Raw genomic sequence first — 23,155 nt, forward strand, 5'->3', positions numbered from 1 at the left:
AAGCCTTACCATGTTAGGAGCTAACCCGCCGTAACGACAATATAACTTCAATTCATGTATGAATAAGAAGAGCGATAGGCGTACTGTTCCAGAACGGTGTTACTTTCTGTAAGATTCGCACAGCTAAGTCATTAGCATCAGCTATCCTGTGATTCCGAAAGGCAAACCTGGTATTACCGGAGTACAGAGCGTCAAGCGGTTTGGGAGCGTTACCAATTGGTATAAAGTCAACCGTTTTACGCAAGGCGTTTCCTTCCGCGAACATCACAGGCTTCATAGGGAGTATAACTTCGTGTTCAGAGATAGGAATTAATATTCATTTCAGCGACGGGCGCCTTAATTGCATGAATGCAATAGAACGTCAAGGCTCAAACCGTTTGAGAAAGTTACCACATTCTCTGAGAGACGAACAGCCAAGTCAATAGCTTCACCTATCCTGAGATTCCGAATGTCAAACCAGGTATACTGGGAGTAATCCGCTTATCAGTTTTTGCTTTAGTCATCTTAATTCACGGTTTGTATATTAAAATAGGGTCCCAAACCGTTTGTGAACGTTACAAATTTATATAAAGTTAAACGTATTGACGAAGGCCGAAGCTACCGCGAGCCTCATCCGCTTCATCTACAGTATAACTTCGTGTTCAGACGATCAAATTAGGAAACATTTTAGTGTCGGGAACCACTATTCCATTATGAATAAGAGGAACAAGAGCGAAACCGTTCTAGAAAGTTGAAACCTTCTTCGAGACTCGATCGAACAAGTAATTAGCGCTACCTATTCTGTGACTCGAGAGTCAATCGTGGTAATCCGGAAGTCATCTGCTGTGCACTATTGGCAATGGACATCTTAACTCGCGTTTTGAATATTAAAGTAGGGCGTGAAACCGTTTGAGAGCACTGCCAATTGGTATAATGCCAAACGCTTTACCGAAGACTATACCCTCCGAAAAACTAACCTGTTGCAACGAGAATATAACTTCGTTTTCAGGGATAGAAATTAGCATTCATTTCAGCGACAGGCACGTTAAGTTCATGTAGGAATTAGAAAATCGATGGCCAAACATTTCTAGAACAAATCTACCCTGCTTGAGGATCGAACGGATAGGTCAATAGCTCCACCAATCCTGTGATTCCGAGAGTCAAACCAGGTAATCTGAGGGTAACTTCACTGATGAGGATTGCCAACTGATACCTTAATTCGCGGAGTGAATATTAGAATAGAGGAACTCACCGTATGAGAACGTTACTGATTGCTCTAAATTCAAACGTATTACCGAATGCCTTATCGTCCGAGAAGCTAACCCGCCGTATCGAGTGTATGGATACGTCATTAGGGATACACACTGGTATACATTCTAGTGATGGCGACCTTAATTTCGTGTATAAAGAAGAAGATCGAGGGTCAAACCGTTCGAGAACGATGTCAACCGCTTTGAGACGGTACGGCTAAATCAATTGTTTCACATGTCCTGTGATTCCGAAAGTCAAATCAGGTAATCCGGGAGCAAATCCGCTGCAGAGTATTGGCCAATGAGAGCTTATTTCACGATATGAATATTAATTTAGAGCGTAAAAGCGTTTTAGAACGTTGACAATTGGTATAAAGTCAAACACTTTACTGATCGCCTAACCTTGGGTGAAGCTAACCGGCCGATTCGAAAGTATAACATCGTGTTCAGAGAAATATATCAGTCTTCGTTTCTGTGATGAGCGCCTAAATTTCATGTATGAATTAGAACATCGAAGGTCAAACTGATCGAGGACGTTACCACCTTCTGAGAGAGACGGATGGCAAAGTCAATTGCTTCACCTATCCACTGATTATGAGTGCCAAACCTGGTATTCGTGGACTAAATGCGCTGTATTCGCAATAGACACCTTAATTCACGGGTGAATATTAAAATAGAGTGTCAAACAGTTTGTGACCGTCAAGAATTGCTACGAAGACTATTGTTTAACCGAAGACTTTTCCCTCCGAAAAACTAACCAACTGTATCATGAGTATAACTTCGTGTTTAGAGAATCACATTAGTTTGCATTGTATTGATGGCATCTTAATTTCATGAATGAATTAGAAGATCGAGGTTGACACAGTTCGAGTCCGGTACCATAATCTATGATATTCGGTGACCTAAGGGAACAGCTTCACATATTCTGTGTTTCTGAGAGTCATAGCAGGTATTCCTGGAGTGAATGCGCTGAACAGTGTTGGCAATAGACACCCTAATTCAAGGTGTAATATTAAAGCAGACCGTCAACACGTTGTAGATCCGTACCCACTGGTGTAGATGCAATCCTTTTACCGAAAGCGTTACCTTCCGAGGAGCTATTCCGCCGGAACGCGAGTACATCTTCGTGTAGAGAGAAAGACATTAGTATACATTTAGTGATGGACATCAGAATTTCATGTATGAATTACAAAATCAGATGCCAGACCAATCGGTTACGAGCCCACCTTCTTTAAGTTTGGCAAAGTTAAGTCAACAGAGTCAAACAAATTACTCTACATTATAGTGCCGGGCACCTTAATTTCATGCATGAAGTAGAAGATCGAGGGTCAAACCGATCGAGGACGATACCACCTTCTTCGTGAAAAGGCATATGTATCACAATAGCTTCGCTTATCCAGTGGTTCAGAGAGTCACACTAATTATACCAACAGTATATCCGCTGAAGAGCATTGACATTGTACAACTTAATTCTCGGTTTTGATGTGGAATTACTGCCACAATCCGTTTGAAAACGTTAACAATTGCCATAAAGTCAAACGTTCTGAAGTAGCACGTACCTTCCGCGAACATCACCCGCGTCATCGAGAGTGTTATTTCGTATTTAGAGAAAGAAATTATTATTCATTTCAGCGACGGGAGCCTTAATTTCATGTATAAATTAGAACATCGATTGTCAAATCGTTCACGAACGTTACCACCATCTGTGAGAGGCGGACGGCTATGTCAATAGCTTCAACTATCCTGTGATTCGGAGAGGCAAATCAGGTATTCCTGTAGTAAATCGGCTGAGCAGTATTGGCATTAGAAACCATAATACATGGTATACATTTTAAAATAGATAGTCAATCCGTCGAGGAACATTACCAATTGGTATAGAGTCAGTCTTTTTACCGAATACATAAGCATCGATGAACCTAACGCGCTGTAGTGAGTGGCATGTTCAGAGCTCACGGAAACAAATGGAAAGACATTAGAGCAGAAGCACACCTTATTTTCATGTACGATCAGAATAATCGAGAGTCACGCCCTACGAAAACGATCACACCATCTTTGAGAGTCGAACAACTGAGGCAACAGCGTCACCTATCCTGTCATTCGGATAATCAAATCAGGTATTATAAGGGTCAATCCGCTGTACACTATTGACAATAGACACCACAATTCAAGGTATGGTTATTTCAGTATGGCGTCAAACTGTTTGACAGCGATAACAATTGGTATACAGTCAAACGTTTCACCGAAGACCATACTCTCCGAAAACTAACCGGTTGTATAGAGAGTATAACATCGTGTTCAGAGAAGGGAATTTGTATTCATTTCAATGACGGGCACATTAGATTCATGTATAACATAGAAGATCGGGGGGCAATCGTATCGAAATCGTTGCCACCTTCTGTGAGAGACGAATGACTAAGGCAATGGTTTCACCTATACATGTGATTCCTAGAGTCAAGCCATGTAATCGAGGTGTAAATCCGCTAAACAGTACCGGCAACGGACAGCTAATTTCACGGTACGAATATGAAGGTAGTGCGTCAGGCGGTTATAGAGCTTCATCTTTTACTTTAGAGTCAAACTTTTTACCGAAGGCCATACCATCCGAGAAGCGCAACCAGCTGAAGTAAGTGTCTTGCTCAGTGTTCAAGGTAGCAAATTAGTAACATTTACTCCGGGAATACATGGTTTGCCTCGTCGAATATTGGAATACGACAAGCTATGGACTTAGCCGTTCGACTCTCAAAGAAGGTGATAACGTTCTCGAACGGTTTGATCCTCGATCTTATAATTAATACATGAAATTATGATGCCCATCTCTAAAACGTATACTAATGTGTTTCTCTGAGCACGAAATTATATTCCCGACACGGCGGGATGGATTCACGAAGTTAAAGCCGTGTGTGAAATGTTTGACTCTGTACAAATACCTAACGTCCTACAACGGTTTGAATCTGTACTTTAATATTTACTCCGTGCAATAGGGTATATAAGGCTAATACTGTACAGCGGATCGACTCCCGGAATACATCATCCGACTCTCTGGACCACAAGATATATGAAGCTATTGATTTTGCAGTTCGTCTCTCACAGAGGGTTGTAACGATCTGGCGTGATTTCTCCCTCGATCTACTTATTCATAATGAAATTAGGGTCCCCGCCATAAAAAGGTTTACTAATGTGCATCCCTAAACACGTAGCTTCTCTCGATAGGGCGGGTTAGCTTCTCGGTCGGAACGCCATTCGGTAAATTATTTGACTTCATAGCAATTGGTAACGTTCTCGAACGTTTTGATTCTTTATTTTAATATTCAAACCGTGAATTAAGGGATCTATTGCCAATTCTGAACAGCGCAATTACTCTCGGAATATGTCGCTTGAGTCTCTGAATCACAGGATGTATGAAGCTATTGACTTAGTCGTTTGAATCACGAAGAAGGTGATAACATTCTCGAACGGTTTGACACTCGAGCTTCTGCTTCGTAAATGAAATTAAGGTGGCAGGCAGTATAATGTACACTAATTCGTCCCTCTGAACACGGTGTCACACTCTCAATACTGCGGATTAGTTTCTCGGAGTGCAAGTCATTCTGTATGAAGTTTTACATGACACCGAGATGTAATGATACTACGGCTTGAGGGCGCATTAATATTCAAGCCGTGTATTTGGGGTGTCGTTTGCCAATACTGTTCAGTGGATTTACTTCCGCATTACCTGATGTGGCACTTCGAATCCCGGGATAGGTGAAGCGATTGACTTAGCCGTCCGTCTTACACAGAAGGTGGTAACGTCCTCGAACGGTTCGACTCTCTACTTTCATATTCCTGCAGGAAGTTAAGATGATCGTCACTAAAATGTATACTAGTTCCGCCCACTGAACAACACCTTATTCCTTCGATACAATGGGTAAGATATTCTTGCGATAAGATCTTAAGTATACCGTTTGACATTACACCAATTGGTAACGCTCTCAAACAGTTCAACGCTCCATATTAATATTCAAACGGCGAAATAAGGTGTCAACTCCCAATTATGTTGAGAGGACTTACTTCTCGGTTTTCCTGGGTTGACTCTCGGAATCACGGGATAGGTGAAGTTATTCACATGGCGTTTCGACTCTCAAAGGGGGCGGTAATGTTCATGATCAGTCTGTGTTCGGATCGTCTAATGCATACACGAAATTAATGTGCCCGTCATTAAAATGTCTACTAATTTGCTTCTCGGATCACGAAATAATGCCCTCAATAAGGCGGGCTTGCTTCTCGGAATGAATGGCCTGCGGTAAAAAGATAGACTGTATACGAATTGGTAAAGTTCTACAATGGCTTGACCTCCTACTATAATATTCGAACAGTGAATGAGAGTACGGCAGATCTAGCAAAACTACTGTATGGTCTCCGTTAATATCTTATGACATGATTTTGAACCGCAAGCAATTCTTTCTCATTTTTATATTTATATACAAATACAGCAATATACTGTTATGGTCATTACAATTTTCTTCGAAATTGTTAGTTCTATAGTTCTATTGTTGGTTAAAAAGGTTGTATACCTGAATACAAGTGTCTTTGGAAGTAGTTGAGTGCACGTTTGTGACATTATTTTGTTAAACTTATTGTTATTTTACATGATAGTCTGTTTACATACCTACGCTTCCGGAGCGACACCAATGGGCTGGAGTTGCAGTTGCCATCGGTATGTCGGAACAGCACTGCTGGGTAGTCTTCGTCAATTTCATTAATTCTGATTTGATTCCGTATGGATTTCATCCCAGTCCTCCATTTACATATACATTCTGCAATTGTCTCTTCGGATATCTTCTATTTCTTCCATAATTTGCAGTTTGTAATTCGAAAAACTTGTATTTCTTAGTAAAGCTGTCCTTAAAAATAGTTTAGTGTACGATTACAACATGATTTTGTTATATTTATGGTTATTGTACATGATTGTCTGTATACGTACCTACGCTTCCAGAGCGACACGCCTGGATCGGGCAAGTAGTTGCGTACGGTGAATAGACGCGAGGCTGCTATAAAGTATTGGTTAACTTCTATAGCTCTGATATTGTACTTTATGCACTCCTTCGCTGTTACGTATTTATTTCGACATATTGTCATTTACTGCTATAATATTTTCGATTCTTTTCAAAATTTCAAATGTTTGACATCAGAAATTGTATTTTACAGGAATAGTGTCCCTGTAAATAGATGAGTGCACATTTATAATAATATTTTGCTATACTTACTGTTATTACATACGGTTGCCTGTACGCGCACCTATGCTTCCAGAAATACACGGCTTTAGTGGCTTTGAAGTTGCGTACGGCAGAACGGAGTGATAATATTGGATGGTCTTCGATAATGTTTTTAACCTTGATATTGCACTGTAAGAATTTTATCCCAGTTTTTCTTTGATTTGAACATACTGTAAGTTCCAGCTGTGATATTTTCACTTCTCCTAAAAAATACAATTTCTGAAATAAAAAGTTGGAGGGTTTGAATATAACCAGAAATATCATAGCAGTATATCACAGAATGTAGTAATAAATAATGAATATCGAAAGAATGCATTCGGCACAATATCAAGGTTAGAGAAATTAACGAAGATAATACCGTAGAGGCGGTCCGATATGCCGAACGCACATGCAAGACCATAACAGACGCGTCGCTCCGGAGGCGTATGTACGTATAAAGAGAATTATGTAAAATAAGAATAGGTTTCATCATAATATTGGCATAAACGAACATTCGACTAATTCCAAAGACACTTTCACTGATAAATACAATTTTTTAAACCAAAAATTGAAAATTTTGAGAAGAACTGGAGATATCATAACAGTAAATTACAGTATGTATATAAAATGAGAATACAGAGAAATAATGCACACAGTTCAATATCAAGGTCAAAGACATTATCAAGGCCCATACAGCACTGTCGCTCCGATATTCCGAACGCAACTCCAGGAGAACTCCACCCGTGTCGCTCCAGAAGTGTAGTTCGTACATGCAAAATTGTTGAAAATAACAACAAATATAGAAGACTGATGACATAAGAGTACACTCAACTGATTCCGATGACCCTTTTCGTAAAATGTACAATGATTGGTATTAAAAATTGGGAATTTTGGAAAAATTCGTAAGTATTAAAACAGTAAATTACAGTATATATAAATAAATGGAATAATGAGAATGAATGCATACGGTAGTCTATCAAGGGAAAAGAAATTAACGTAGACAATACAGCATTTGTCGCTCCGACCTAGCGAACGCAACAGCGAGACGAATCCAGTGCTGTTTCTCCGGTACCGCAGGTACATAAGGAGACAATCATATATAATAACTAACAATTGAACAGCATATGGTCATAAGCGTACACTCATGAAATTCCAAAGGCACCATTCATGAAATGTACGATGATTGATATTAGAAATTGGGAAGTTTGAAAATATCGAAAGAATCGTAACAGTAAATTACTGAATGTACTAATAAGTTGAAAATAGTGAAAGAATGCAAGTGGTACAATGTCAAGTTAAAAGAATGAACATAGGCCATAGAGCAGTGTCGCTCCGATCTAGTGAACGAAACTACACGATAAGTCCAGTCGTGTCGCTCCGGGAGAGTAGGTACATATAGAAACATTCATACAATGTAACAACAAATTATACAAGGTATGGCCATAAACGTACAATAAAGTTATTCCAAAGGCGCTCTCTAAAAAAAAAAAAAAAAATACAATTTCTGAAATTAGTAAACAAAAATTCAGACGAAATCGATGAAATCACAGCAATATATTACAGTACGAAGAAATAAATAGCAAAGATGGGTGGAACTGCATATGGTACATGTTCAAGGTTAAAGAAATTAACGTAGACCATCCATTAGCGTTGCTCCGGTGTACCATACGCAACTACACGTCCACCACAGCACTGTCGCTCCGGAATCGTAGGTATTAATACAGACAATCATATAAAATAACAACAAGCTCAACAAAGTATTGTCATAAGCTTAAACTCACCTAATTCCAAGATCGCTTTTACTAAGAAATACAATTTTCTAAAAATAAAAATTGAAATTTCGAAATAAATCGTAAATATCAAGACATTAAATTACACTGTGTGTTAATAAACGGACGACAGGGATAAAATGCATTCGGCACAAAGTCATGGTTATGAAATTAACGAGGACCATCTAGTAGTGTCGCTCGCATATGTTGAACGCAAATACAAAATAACTCCTACCGTGTAGTATCGGTAGCGTGGGTAAGTATACAGACAATCATATACAATAACTATAAGTATAATAAAACAATGTTATAAACCTACACTCAACTCATTCAATAGACAAGTTTTCTGATTAATGCAATTTTTGTAATTAAAGCCAGGAAATTATGAAAAATATCGAAAATATCATTACTATAAGTTAGAGTATGTCGATGTTAATTGAAAACTGAGAAGGAATTCTTACGGCACATTATTATGGTTAATCATATTAACAATGACCATAGTGCATAGTCTCTCAGATCTACCATACGCAACTAGAATAACACTCCAGTCGTGTCGTTGCTGCAGCGTATGTTCGTGTACAGACAATCGCATTATACAACAACAAATTCAACAAAATATTGGTGTAAACGTACACTTAACCAATTCCAATGACACTTTTTCCAAGAAATATAACGCTTGAAATTAAATATTGGGAATTATGAAAATGATCCAAAATATCATAACAGTAAATAACAGTAAGTATAAATAAATGGGAAACTGGGAATAATGCATACGTTACAAAATGAAGGTTAAAGGCAATATCGCTGGCCATCCAGCAGTGCCGCATTGTTCTGCTGTACGTTACTAAAATACCTCGACAGTCGTGTCACTCAAACAGCGGTGGTATATATATAGGCCATCGTATAAAGAAAGAACAAGTTTATCAAAACACTGACATAAACGTACACTCATCTAATGCCAAAGACACTGTTACTAAGAAACACAATCCTTTAAATTAAAAACTGAAAATATTGAGAAACATTGAATATATCATGTTAGTAAATTACAGTTAATAAAACTACAAGGAAGACTGCAAAAGAGTCTCTGCAGTATAACATCCAAGTTATAGAAATTAACGAAGAGCTTACAGTTGCATCGCTCCTATCTACCGAACGCAACTACGAGGTCATTCCAGTCGTGTCGCACTGCCAGCGTCAGTATGTACACAGACAATCGTATAAAATAACAGTAAGTTTAACAGAATAATGTCATAAACGAAAACTCGATTAATTCCAAAGACACTATTACCGGGATATACACTTTCTTAAAATTAAAATTGAAAATTACGAAAAAAAATCGAAAATATCACAACAGTAAATTACAGTATGCATAAGTAAATGGAAAACTGGGAAAAATGTATACGATACAAACTCAGGGTTAACTAAATTAACGAGGACCATCGAGTATTGCGACTCCGATCATGTGAACGCAACTACAGCATAATTCCAGCCGTGACGTGCAGGAACCGTAGGTACGTATACAGACAACCGTATAAAATAACAATATTTTTAACAAGATAATGTCATAAATGTACACTCAACTAATTTCAAAGGCACTTTTACTAAGGAATACAATTTTTTTTACACAAAAATTGAAAATATCGAACAAGATCGAAAATATAACAACAGTAAATCGCTGTATCTGTAAATAAATAGAAAACTGTGACAAAATGCATATGGTACAAAATCAAGGATAAGGAATTGACTGAAATCATACAGTAATGCCGCTTCGATTTGCAGTGTACAACTACAAGACCTCGATATATCTTCATCTAACCTGTGAAAGTATGAGTATAAGCAGGTATTCCGGCCGATAATTCGCTGAACTGTATTGGTAATAGATTAATTCGCCGGTTGAATATTAACGTAGTGCCTCAAACTGTTTGGGTGCGTTGCCACTTCGTAAAAAGTCGAACGTTTTTCTGGAGACCTTACACTCCGAAAGCCTAATTAGCTGTATCGATGGTATAACTCCGTGTTCAGAGGAACAAATTACTAGACATTCCCGCGACGCGCACCTTAGTTTCACGTATGGGTAAGATGATAGAGGGTCAAACCGTTCTAGAGCTTTACCACGATCTCTGATAGTGGGACGGCTAAGACAATAGCAACTGCTATTCTGTGATTCCGAAAGTAAAACCAGGTATTCCGGGAGCACATCCGCTGGACAATATTGGCAACAGACAGCTTATTTCACGGTATGAATATGAAGTAGAGCGTCCAACCGTTTTATATCGTTATCAATTAGCGTAAAGTCAAACGTTTTACCGATGGCCTCACCTTCCGCGAATTTCACCCGCTGCATCGAGAGTATTGCTTCATGACTAGCGAAGCACATTTGTATACATAATATAGACGGGCACCATTGTTCCGTGCATGAATTAGAAGATCTCGGGTCACACCGTTGAGACCTTTGTCATGTTCACTGAGAGTGGAACGGCTAAGACAATAGCAACTGCTATTCTGTGATTCCGAAAGTAAAAACCAGGTATTCCGGGAGCACATCCGCTGGACAATATTGGCAATAGACAGCTTATTCCACGGTATGAATATGAAGGTAGAGCGTCCAACAGTTATAGAACTTTATCTTTTAATTTAGAGACAAACTTTTTACCGAGGGCCATACCTTCCGAGAAGCACAAACCGCTGCAGCATGTGCCTGGCTCAGTGCTCAAGGTAGCAAATTAGTATCGTTATCTCCGGGAATACATGGTTTGATTCTTAGAATATTTGAATACGTCAAACTATGGACTTAGCCGTTCGTCTCTAAAAGAATGTGGTTACGTTCTCGAACGGTTTGACCCTCGAACAAATAAGTAATACATGAAATTACGGCGCCTGTCGTAAAATTCACACTATCTTGCATGTTTGAACACGAAGCCACACCCTCTGCAGAGCTGGTTAGCTTCTAGGAGGGTAAGGCCTTCGGTAGAACGTTTGACTCTATACGAATAGGTAGAGCTCTACAACGGTTTGATGGTCTGCGTTATTATTCATGCCGTGAAATAAGCTGTCCATTGCAAATACTGTTCAGCGGATTAGACCAGGAGTACCTGGTTTGTCTCTCTGAAGCCCTGGATAGGTGAAGGTGTTGACTATGTCGATCGACGCTGACAGATGGGAGCAACCTTCTCGAGCGTTTTGACACTCGATATTCCAGATCATACATGAAATTAAGGTGTCCGTCGGCTAAAACGTCTATTAATTTGTTTCCCTGATCCCGATGCTATACCCCCCGACACAGCGGTTATTTTCTCGGAAGTTAAGGTGTCTGGTAAGGAGTATGACGTTATACCAAATGGTAACGTTCTCCAGCGGATTGACTCTGTACTTTAATATTCATACACTGAGCAGAGGTGTTTATTGCCAATGCTTTTCTGCGAATTTACTCTAGGAATACCTGATTTGCCTCTCGGAATCACAGGATAGCTGCAGCCTTTGGCCTAGGCGTTCGACTATCAATGAAGGTGGATAGGCTCTCGAATAGTTTGACGATATATCTTCTAATTCATACATCAGAACAAGGTCTCGTGTTCTATCATGTATACTAACTTTTGTCTCTGATCACGAATTTATTCTCTCCATGCAGCTGGTCAGGTCCTCGCGAGGTACGGCCTTCGGTCGGACATTTGCCTTTATACCATCTGGTAACGTTCTGAATCTGTCTCACGCTATACTATATTCAGACCGCGAATGAAGGCACCGATGACGAATAGTGTACTGCAAATTGACTCCGGTCATACCTGGTTAGCCTATCGGAATAGCAGGATAGGTGAATCTATGTACATAGCCGCTCGACTCTCAAAGAAGGTGGGATCGATCTCGAAAGGCGTGACACTCGATCTTCTAATTCATACTTGAAAATAAGGTATGCTTCTCCTATAATGTCTGAGCACAAAGCCTGACACCCGCAACAGGGTGATTAGTTCTATGATGGGTATGTTTTCGGTTGTAAGAATGACTCGATACCAATTGGTAATGTTCTCCGACGGATTGACCTTCTACTTTAATTTTCAAGCGTGAATTAGGGGCCCTATTTCCAACACAGTACGGCGGGTTGTCTTCCGGAATACCTGGTTTGACTCTCAGAATGACAGGATAAGTGTATCGATTAATTTAGCAGTAGCAGACTCGAAGAATGCGGTAATGTTCCGGAAAGTTTTGACCCTGGATTTTCTAATTCCTACATGAAATTGAGGTGCGAGTGTCTAATGTTCAGAAGATCTTGCTTCTCTGAAATCGAAGTTATACTTTCTGTACAGTGGGTTGGGTTCTCGGCAGGTAAGGCATTCGGTAGGACGTTTGACTTCATACGAATTTGTAGCGTTCTGAATCGGATTGATGCTCCACTGCAATATTCAAACCGTGAATTATGGCGTCCATTTCCAGCACCATACGGCGGATATATTCTCGGTATTCCTGGTTTGACTGTCAGAATCACAGGATATGTGATGCAGTTCACTTCGTTGCTCGACTCTCAATGAAGGCAGTAACGTTCTAGATCGGATACACTCTCGATATTGCTATTCATACATGAAAACAGCATGTCAGCCTGTTAAAATGTATACTAATTTCTACCACTGAACAACATGTTATATTCCCGATACAGTGCGATAGGCTTTCGGAGTGTAAGGCCTTCCGTAAAGCGTTTGTCTTTATACCAATCGGTAACTCTATAAAGCGGATTAACGTTTTACCGTAATATTCAAATCGTGAATTAAGGTGACCTTTGCCAATACTGTATAGCAGATTTATTCGCGGAATGCCTGGCTTGACTTTCTCTATCGCAGGATATGTGACGCTATTGACTTAGAGAGTCTCTCAGAGAAGGTGGCGACGGTCTCGAACGGTTTGAACATCGATATTCTAATTCATACCTGAATTTAAGGTGGCGACCCTAAATTGTATACTAATGTATTTCCGTAATCAGGAAGTTACACTCTCGAGACAGTGGATTAGATTTTCGGAGGGAATGGTCTTCGGCAAAGCGTTAGACTTTATAGCAATTGGTATCGTTCTCAAATGGTTTGGCAATCAATTTCATATTCACTCTGATAACAAAAGTATCAATTACTAATTCTCATCTGCGGCGTTACTGTCGGATTACCTGGTATGGCTCTCGGAATCATAGGGTATGTAGAGCTATTCGATTCTCAAACATGGTGGCAACGTTATTGAACGGTTTTGAGGATCGATCTTCTAATTCACACATAAACATGCAATCCCCGTCACTATAATGTATAATGATTTGCCTTTCTGAACACGTAGATATATCCTAGATACAGCGGGTGTGACTCTCGGATGGTAAAGCCGTCGGTAAAATGTTTGACAGTATTCGAAGGAGTAACGTTCTACAAACGATTGACACTCTGCATTAATATGCATACCATGAATTAATGTGTCCATTGGTTATACTGCATTGTGAATTGCCTCCCGGAATCACTAGTTTGACTATCAGAATAACAGGATCGGTGATGGTATTGACGTAGCTGTGCGACTCTCAAAGAGGGCGACAACTTTCTCGATCGGATTGACTCGCGATCTCCTGACTCATCCATGAAATTAAGATGCCCGCCACTAAGCTGAATATAAATCATCTCCTATAAATACGTAGATATACCATCGACATACCGGGTTCAGATCTCGGATGGTGAGGCCTTGCAAAAAAGTTTGACACTATAACAATAGGTAATGATCTACAAAGGTTTGACACTCTACTTTAATATTCATACCGTGAATGAACGTGTCCATTGGTAATACTGCTCTGTGGATTGACTTTCGGAATACCTGGTCTGACCGTCGGAAACGCATGATATGTGGAGCTATTGACTTAGCCGTTCGTCTCTCACATATGGTCACGACGTTCCCAAGCGATTTGACTCTCAATCTTCTAACACATACATGAAGTTATGGTGCCCGTAATTAAAATGTTATCTAATTTGTTTCTCTTTTCGCGAAGTCATGCTCTCGATACTGCGGGATACGATCACGGAAGGTAACGAAGTCTGCAAATAGAATGACTCTATAACTATTTGTAATGCTCCCCGACGATTTGACTGCCTACTCTATTGCTCATGCCGAGAGTTTAGGAGTCCATTGTCAATGCTGTGCAGCGAATGTACTCCTAGTATACCGGATTTAACTATCGATATCACAGGGTTGTTGATGGTATTGACGTAGGTGTGCCACTCTTTATGATTTGGCGGCACACAGCCCGCAACCCGATCGCCACGCCACTGCACCAAGGGGATGGTCATGTGGGGGTCCGGTGGTGTGACGTCGTAGTGGTGGGCTGCTTCGTCTCGCCCAACCGCACGCTCGCGGAGGACGAGGATTGCCTGGACGGTGTGCGAAGTGCGGTCAACCAGCACCTTTCCGGGCCGGTGCCCATCATCGGGGACTTCAACGCCCACGCCATCGCGTGGGGGTGCCGGTGTACCAACGCGAGAGGAGAGGAGTTGCTCGAATGGGCAGCCGTGTTGAATCTGAGGATTCTCAACCGGTGCGGAGCTATCACGTGCGTGATGCCGGCGGGGGAGTCCGTGGTGGACGTCGCCCTCGCCTCGCCGGCCGCGCTGAAGAGGCTCACCCCATGGGGAGTGGAAGAGAAGATCGAGTTGCTGAGAGACCATATACCCATCCTCATGCGGTACCGCTCCTCGCGCCAGGCCCGGCGTCTTCGAGAAGAGGACAGAAGGGGCGGAATCGACTCGGCACGGAGGCTGCAGCTGCAGCGCGTGGACGGGGATGCGGTGCACGCGGCGGACTGGTCCCCAGCCCCGGCGGGTGATATCGACGCGCAGGCCTCGGAGCTCCAGCGATCCATGACCGAGGCGTGCGACGATGCCATGCCACGGGCAACGAAGTTGCCACCGCGGTCGGTGTACTGGTGGTGTGTCGAGCTCACGACTCTCAGGGAGAGGGCCAATCGAACCCGCCGGCGGTACACCCGGGCCAGACGCGGAAGAGCGGCCACGTCGGAGAAGGAGTTCGCCCTGCGCAGGGAGTGCAGGCGCACGAACAAGAGCCTGCGCAGGGCGGTCAAGGAGGCGAGATCCTCCGAATGGAAGGCGCTGCTAGAGACGCTGCATCGGGACCCGTGAGGTTGTCCGTATCGCGTCGTGTTAGGCAGAATGAGGGAGTGGGCTCCGCCGCTTGCGGAGAGCATGGAGCCTGCCTTCGCCAAGCGGGTCTTCAACGCCCTCTTACCCGCGTCACCTGGGGACGAGAGGACAGCGGAGGAGACCCCGATGACACGATGCGATGTCGGATGGGCAAACGACCTTGGGGTAACATCCGAGGAGCTGAGCCGAGCGATTCGGGAAATGGAATCCAAGGCGCCGGGACCAGACGGGATCCCTGGACGCGCCTGTGTACTCGCGTCGGGTGTCCTCGAAGTTCGGATCAGGACCCCCTTCACAATGTGCCTCCGGAAGTGCAAGTTTCCGAAGTGCTGCAAGAGGGTCAAGGCGGTGCTACTGCCGGAGGAGGACAAGTCCCAGCAGTCTCCCTCCGCGTACAGGCCGATCTGCCTGTCGGACAAGGGTGGGAAGCTCTTCGAGCGGGTGGTAGATGTCTGGATGACCGACAGTTCGGTTTCCGGCAGGGGCGGTCGACCGTCGACGCAGTTCAGCGCGTCAGGTCCCTGTCGCAGACGGTCGTCCAACAGGGCGGGGCGATGTTGACCGTTAGTTTGGACATCGCCAACGCGTTTAATCCCCTGCCCTGTACTGCCGACAGGGTGGCGTTGGAGCGGCATGACGTGCCCCAGTACCTGGCGGCAGTTGTCCGAGACTACCTGTCCATCAGGCGCTTACAATATCCCGGGAGGGACGGTACTGTGCACAGGGAGATGTGCTGCGGGGTCCCACAGGGGTCGGTACTGGTTGCGATCCTGTGGATCTTAGCGTTCGATACAGTGCTGCATGGCTCGCTCTCCGACGGGGTGAGTGTCACTTGTTACGCGGATGACACCCTCGTCACAGCGAGCGTTCGCGAGTACGGGAGGATGATCCGGCTCGCCGAACTGGGAGTTGCCATAGTGGTTAAGGCCATAGAACGCTTGGGACTCCGCGCCTCAGCGGAGAAGACGCTGGCAATCTGGTTCCACTGCGGAAAGAAGCGGGTAGCACCGTCGGACAACGTACGAAGAGGAACTGTCTACGTGCGTGGAAAGGCATTCCTGATCCGGGATATGATGTAGTATCTCGGCCTCGTGCTGGACGGCTGATGGATCTTCGAGGACCACATCGAGCCGCTCGCCCCTCGCCTGGAACGTACGCGTGTGGCACTTTGCCGGCTCCTCCCGAACATCGGAGGGTCGGACGAGAGAGTGCGCCGGGGTCAACCGTTTTACGGCCTTGTACGGAGCCCCGGTATGGGCGGTGGACCCGATGGCCAGCCGCAAGAGCTGTGCCAGACTCGCTAGCGTGTGGAACAGACTGGCCATCTGGGAGGTGTGGGGGTATCGCACCCTCTCACACGTGGCGGCCTCCGTCCTTGCGGGCCTCCTGCCGCTGGATCTACTGGCGGGAATGGAGACCAGAACTTACGACCTCGTGCGTCGTCGACCGAGCGATCTCCCGAGTCTAGGACCGGAGGAAGCGGATAACATCAAGAAGGAGATCCGACGGTCCGGTTTGGAAGTGTGGAGACGGAGACTGAGCCGTCAGGCGGGCCTCCGCCAGAGGGCCGTCGGAGCCATCGTCCCTGTTCTAGACGCCCCGATGAAGAGCGGGGGCAGGCGGACATTCCGCCTCACGCAGGTGCTCTCCGGACACGGGTGTTTCGGAGAGATCCTCAACAAGATCGGGCGTGCGGTTACGCCTGGTTGTTGGTTCTGCGACGCGGAGGTGGACTCCGCGCTGCACACCCTGTAGGATTGTCCGGCCTGGACCGCTGAAATACGGGCCCGGCAGAGTGTTGAAGGGAGGGACCTCTCGCTCTTCGCCATCGTGCCTAACATGGTGGAGCCCGAGAGGAATTGGCGAGATGTGGCCTCCTTCTGCGAGCAGGTGATGCTGCAGAAGGACGCAGCGGAGCGTGGCCGGGAAGAAAGAGTCCAGGCCCGCTCTCGCTCCGCAAGGAGGTTCCGGCAAGCGCGATGCAGGCTCGCCTGAGCACGCGCCGGACGTTAGTACCACGAGGTCGGATAACGTCCGGGGAAGAGCCCGTGCCGGTCGAGGCTGTCCCCGCTCTTTGCCTTCCCGTCGCCAGCGGGGATCGCGGGGTGGTTTGTTGAGGGACTGACCTCTCGGGGATCGCGGCACTGCCGAAGAGCCAATAGGAAGAAGCGCGTCGCGAGAAGAAGATCTCAGCAAGGTGAGCCGTGGGGGAGCGCCGGACGGCTTCGGTGCCTCATGCCTGAATTGCCGGCGCTCCTCTTAGCGGAGACGGCGGAACACCGCGGAGGTTTAGTCAGTAAGAATCCGACAGACCCCCGGCCCCTCCCTCAGGGGGCCAGGACATCCTTTGAAGATTCCCCCGCGTCAAGAAACAAAAAAAAAGGTGTACCACTCTCAAAGAAGGTGGCTATGTTCTCGAATGGCATGCCCTCGGTATTCCTATATGTGCATGAAAGTAATGTGTCCGACTGCTAAAACGTATAATAATTTGAAAACGTTAAAGCTATGGAACACAATCGCTGCAACGGGTTGCGTTCTCGGAAGCTAAGGTATTCTGTAAAATGAATGGCTTAATACGAATTGTTAATGTTAGCCGACGGTACGATTCTATACTTTAATACAGATACACTGAATTAGGGTGTCTATTGCGAAACTGTTCTGCTCCTTTTCCTCAGGAATACCTTGTTTAACTCGCGGTATCAAAGGATAGGTGAAGCTATTGACATAGCTCTGTCCGACACTTAAGGCAGGTGGTGAAGTTCTCCATGGGTTTGACTCTGAATCATCATATTCATACATGAAATTTAGGTGCTGCGCAATAAAATGTGTACTAATTTGTATCTGTGAGCACGAATTTACACTCGCCATATAGCAAGATACGTTCGCCGAAATAAAGGTTTTCGGTAAAACATTTTATTACATACCAACTGGAAACGTTGTCGAACGGATTGTCTCTACTTTCATAATCATACCATGAAATAAGACGACTATTGCCAATACCGTTCAGCAAATTTACTTTGGGAATAACTAGTGCAGCATTCGGATTCACAGAATATGTCAAGATATTGACTTACCTATGCGACACGCAAATCGTTAGTGAATGGCTTTACTCTCGATTTTCTTATTCGTACCTGAAATTAAGGTGCATGTCGAGAAAATGAAAAGTAATGTGCTTCTCTGAGCACAAGGTTATACTCTCTATATGGTGGGTTTGTTTCGCGGTTGATAAGGCTTTCTGTATTAAATGTGACAGCAAACCAATAGATAAAGCTCTACAATGGATTGGCGCCGTACTTTAATATTCATACCGTGCATTAATATGTCCGTTTCCAGTAGTATTCAACGGATAGACACCAGGAGTACCGTGTTTGACCTTCGGAATGACAGGATAGGTGCAGGTATTGATCTAGAACTTCTGCTCTCGAAAATGTGATAACGTTGTAGAACGATTTGGCGGTCGCTCTTATAATTCGTGCATGAAATTGAGGTGTATATCACTACAATGCGTACTAATTTGTTTGCTTGGACACATCATTATTATCTCGATACCGCGGGTTATGTTCTCGGAATATAAGTCCTTCGTTAAAAGGCATGATTACATAAAATTTGACACTGATCTCCGACAGATTGAATCTCGACTTTAATGTTCAAACCGTGAATTGTGGTGTCTATTGCCAATACTGTTCAGCGGATTTACTCCCGGAATACCAGATTTGACACCCGCGAGCACAGGATAGCTTATGTAACGGACTTGGCCTCTTGATTCCCACACAACGGGGTAACATTTTCGAAAGGTCTGACCATTGGTCTTCTAATTCATACACGAATATAAGGTGCCGTCACTGAAATGAATACGAATTTCTTGTCCTGAATACGATGTTATTCTTTCGATGCAACGGGTCAGGTCCTCGGGTAGTAAGGCCTTTGATGAAATGATTCACTTTGCATCAATTGGTAATGTCCTCGAACGGTTTGACGCTCTAATTTAATATTCAAACCGCAAATTAATGTGTCAATTGTGAATACTGCTTAGCCGATTTATTACCGGAATACCAGATATGACACTCGCAATCGCAGAATAGGTGGAGCTATTGACATATCCGTTCGTCTCTTAGAGAAGGTGGTAATGTTCTCGAACGGTTTGACCCTCGATCTTCTAATCCATATATGAAAAAATTGTGTCCGTCGCTAAAATGTATACTGAAGTGTTTCCCTAGACACGAAGTTATACTCCCGATACAGGGGGTCAGTTTTTTGGAGGGAAACGCGTTCTGTAAGAAATATAGCCCTACATGTACATGTAATGTTCCACAACGGCTTCACGGCCTGCTTTAATATTCAAACCTTGAGTTGAGGTATCTATTGCCTACACTGTACAGCGCATTTACTCGAAAGAATGGTTTGTTCCTCGATCTCCGAATTCACACATGACGATAAGGTGCCCATCACTGAAATCAATACTAATTTCATTTTCAGAAGACGAAAGTTTCTCACAATACAGCGAGTTGGGCATTCGGCCTATAAAGTCTCCAGTAAAACGTCTGAATTCATAGTAATTGGCAAAGCACTATAACAGTTTGACTCTCTATTTTAATATTCGAAGCGTAAATTGAAGTGTCTATTGGCAATACTGATCAGCTGATTTACTCCCGGAATACCCGATTGTACTCACGGAATCACAGGACAGGTGAAGCCTTTGACTTAGCCGTTCAGATCTAACGGAAGGTGATAACGTTCTCGATCTGTTCATCTTTCGACCTTCAAGTTCATTCATCAAGTTAAGGCACGCGTCTCCAAAATGAATACTAACTTGTTACTCTCAACAGGAAAGTACACTCTCGATACGGCGGGCTAACTTCTCCGATGGTAAGGCTACGTGTACTGTGTTTGACTTCATAGCAATATGTATCGTTCTACAACCGTTTGACGGACTCCATTAATATTGAAACCGTAAATTAGTGTGTCTAATGGCAATACTGTTAGGCGGATTTACACCTGGAATGCCTGGTTTGACTCTGGGAATCACAGGATTGACGTAGATATTGACTCAGCTGTTCGACCCTCAACGAAGTTGGGATCTATCTCGAAATGTTTGATTCTCGATTTTGCTATTCATACACGATAATAAAGTGGCCCGTCTGCTAAAATGTCTACCAATCTTCGTCCGTCATCACTAAGCAAGACACACCCTACAGCGTGATAGGCTGCTTTGAAGGTAATGCCTTCTGTTTAATGTTTGACTCTATAGGAACAGGTTAAGTTCTGCAAAGGCTTGACCCTCTACATTAATCTTCGATCCGTGAACTAAGGTGTCTATTGCGAATTCTGTTCAACGGAATTACACCCGGAGTACCTGGTATGTCTCTCCGAATCACAAGATAGGTGAAGCTATTGACTCAGCATTTCGGCTATTAAAGAAGGTGCAAGCTATTTCGAAACAATTGCCCTCGATCTTCTAATTCATACATGAAATTAAGGTGCTTGTCACTAAAATGTTTACTAGTTCGTATCTCTGTACGCGGTGAGATATTCTCGATACAACGGGTTGTCTCCTCGGACGGCACGGCCTTCGGAGAAATGTTTATCTTTATTCCAACTGGTAAGGCTCTCGAATGGTTGGTCGCCCTGCTATAATATTCAATCCGCAAATTAAGGTATCCATTGCCAAAACTCTTCGACGACTTACACCCGGAATACATTGTTTGACTATCCGAGTCACGGGATACGTGAACTTATTGACATAGCCGTTCGACTCGCAAAGGATGGAGGTAATGTTCTCTATCTGCTTGACCCTCGGCCTTTTAGTTCATACATGTTGTTAAGACACTTCTCTAAAATGTTTAATAATCTGCTTCTCACAACACGATGTTATAATCTTGATACCGCGGGTATGTTTCTCGGAAGATAATTCCTTCAGTAGAAAGTTCGACTGTATAGCAATAAGAAACATTCTTCAGCTGTATGACGGACTGCTTTAATATTCATGCAGTGAATTAAGGTGTGCATTGACAATATTGAACAGGGTATTTACTTCTGGTGTACCTGGTTTGACTCCAGGAATGACAGGATGTGTTGAGCTATAGACTTAGCCGTTCGGCACTCAAGGAATGTTGTAACGTTCTCGTACGGTTTGACTCTCGATTTTGCTACTCAAACATGATAATAAAGTGTCCCTCTGCCAAAATGTCTGCTGATGTGTTTTTGAGTGAACAATTAGCAGGTCACTCCCTACAGCGGGGTTGGTTCTCGGAATGCATGGAATGCATCGTATAAAGAATGACTTTATACCTAATTGATATTGTTCACAGACAGTTTGACCCTCTACCTGAATTTTCGTTCCGCGAATTAAGGTGCCCATTGCCAATACTGTACAGCGCATTGACTATTGGAATACCTAGGTTAACATTCGGAATCACAAGGTAGGTGAAGCTATTGACTCAGCCGTTCGATTTTAAGGAATGTAGTAACGTTCTCGAAAGGTTTGACACTCGATTGTGTAATTCATACATGGAGTCAAACAGCCGGTCAATATTATCAATCAAAACATGGTAACTCTTTTCAAGAAATACATTTCCTTCCGAGAACCTGCCCCGCTGCTGCGAGTGTCAATCTTAGTTTACACGGAAACAATTAAGTAGCCATTTTTCGGCAGACAGACACCTTGGTTTCACGTACGAATAGCAAAATTTAGTGTCAAGCTGTTCGAGAACGTTAGCAACTAGTTTCAGAGTCGTGCAGCTAAGTCAATAGCTTCACCGCCCCTATTATTCCGAGGGCCAGACCGGGAATTCCGGGAGTCTATCCGCCGTATAGTACTGGCAATAGACAACGCAATTCACAGTATAAATAGAACTGAACAGAATCCTATCGTTGAAGAACTATACCTACTGGTATAGAGTCAAACTTTTTACAGATGGCCTTACGTTACGTGAAGCTAAACCGCTGTATACAGAGTACAACTTCGTGTTCAGAGAAGCATGTTAGTATACGTTTTATGGCAGGAACCTTATTTTAATTTTTGAGTTAGAGAACCGAAGTGCAATCCGTTCGATATCGTTACCACCCTCTTTGAGTGTCGAAAGGCTAAGTCAACAGCACCACCCTGTTATTCCGAGAGTCAGACCAGGTATTCTGCGGGTAAATCCGCAGTACACTATTGGCCATAGATACCTTAATTTACGGTAAAAATTGTAATATTGAGATGCGAACCATCGAACAACGTTAAATACTGATATAGGGTCAAACCTCTTATAGGATACCTTACCCTCCATGAACCTATCCCGCTGCACCAAATGTCTTGCCTAGTGTTCAAGAAAACAAATTAGTAGACACTTTAGTAGACGGACACGTTGATTGCATGTAGGAATAAGAAGATGGAGGGTCAAATCGATCGAGAACGATACCACACCTTATGACAGTCGCATGACTATGAGAATATCGTCACGTTTCCTGTGATTACGAGAGACAAACCATGTAATCCCGGTGAAAATCCGATGAACAGTATTGGCAACGGGCACCTTAATTCGCGGTATGAATATTGAAGTAGAGAGGCCAATCGTAAGAGAAACTTACCAATTGGTTTGACGACAAACTCCTTACTGGATACCTCATATTCCGCGAACCTAACCCGCTGATTCGAGGGTATAACATCGTGTTCGGCGAAACAAATTAGTGTATATTTTGATGACGGGAACCTTAATTTCATTGATGAATTGAAAGATCGAAAGTCAATCCTTTCGAGAAGATCACCACTCACTTTGAGG

The 23,155-nt window shown here is 43.5% G+C and overlaps 2 protein-coding genes across 2 annotated transcripts; both read left to right on the plus strand.

Annotated features, from left to right (window-relative positions):
* Positions 1-14,462: 14,462 nt before the first annotated feature.
* On the plus strand, positions 14,463-15,371 carry LOC143220148 (uncharacterized). Its single transcript, XM_076445878.1, has one exon. It carries the CDS (start codon positions 14,463-14,465, stop codon positions 15,369-15,371), a length of 909 nt encoding a protein of 302 aa, XP_076301993.1.
* A 1,290-nt stretch (positions 15,372-16,661) lies between these two features.
* LOC143220147 (uncharacterized) lies at positions 16,662-17,147 on the plus strand. The gene has a single exon (XM_076445877.1). It carries the CDS (start codon positions 16,662-16,664, stop codon positions 17,145-17,147), a length of 486 nt encoding a protein of 161 aa, XP_076301992.1.
* Positions 17,148-23,155: the final 6,008 nt, after the last annotated feature.

Source organism: Lasioglossum baleicum, unplaced genomic scaffold, assembly GCF_051020765.1.
Source record: "Lasioglossum baleicum unplaced genomic scaffold, iyLasBale1 scaffold0248, whole genome shotgun sequence".
Classification (NCBI taxonomy): domain Eukaryota; kingdom Metazoa; phylum Arthropoda; class Insecta; order Hymenoptera; family Halictidae; genus Lasioglossum; species Lasioglossum baleicum.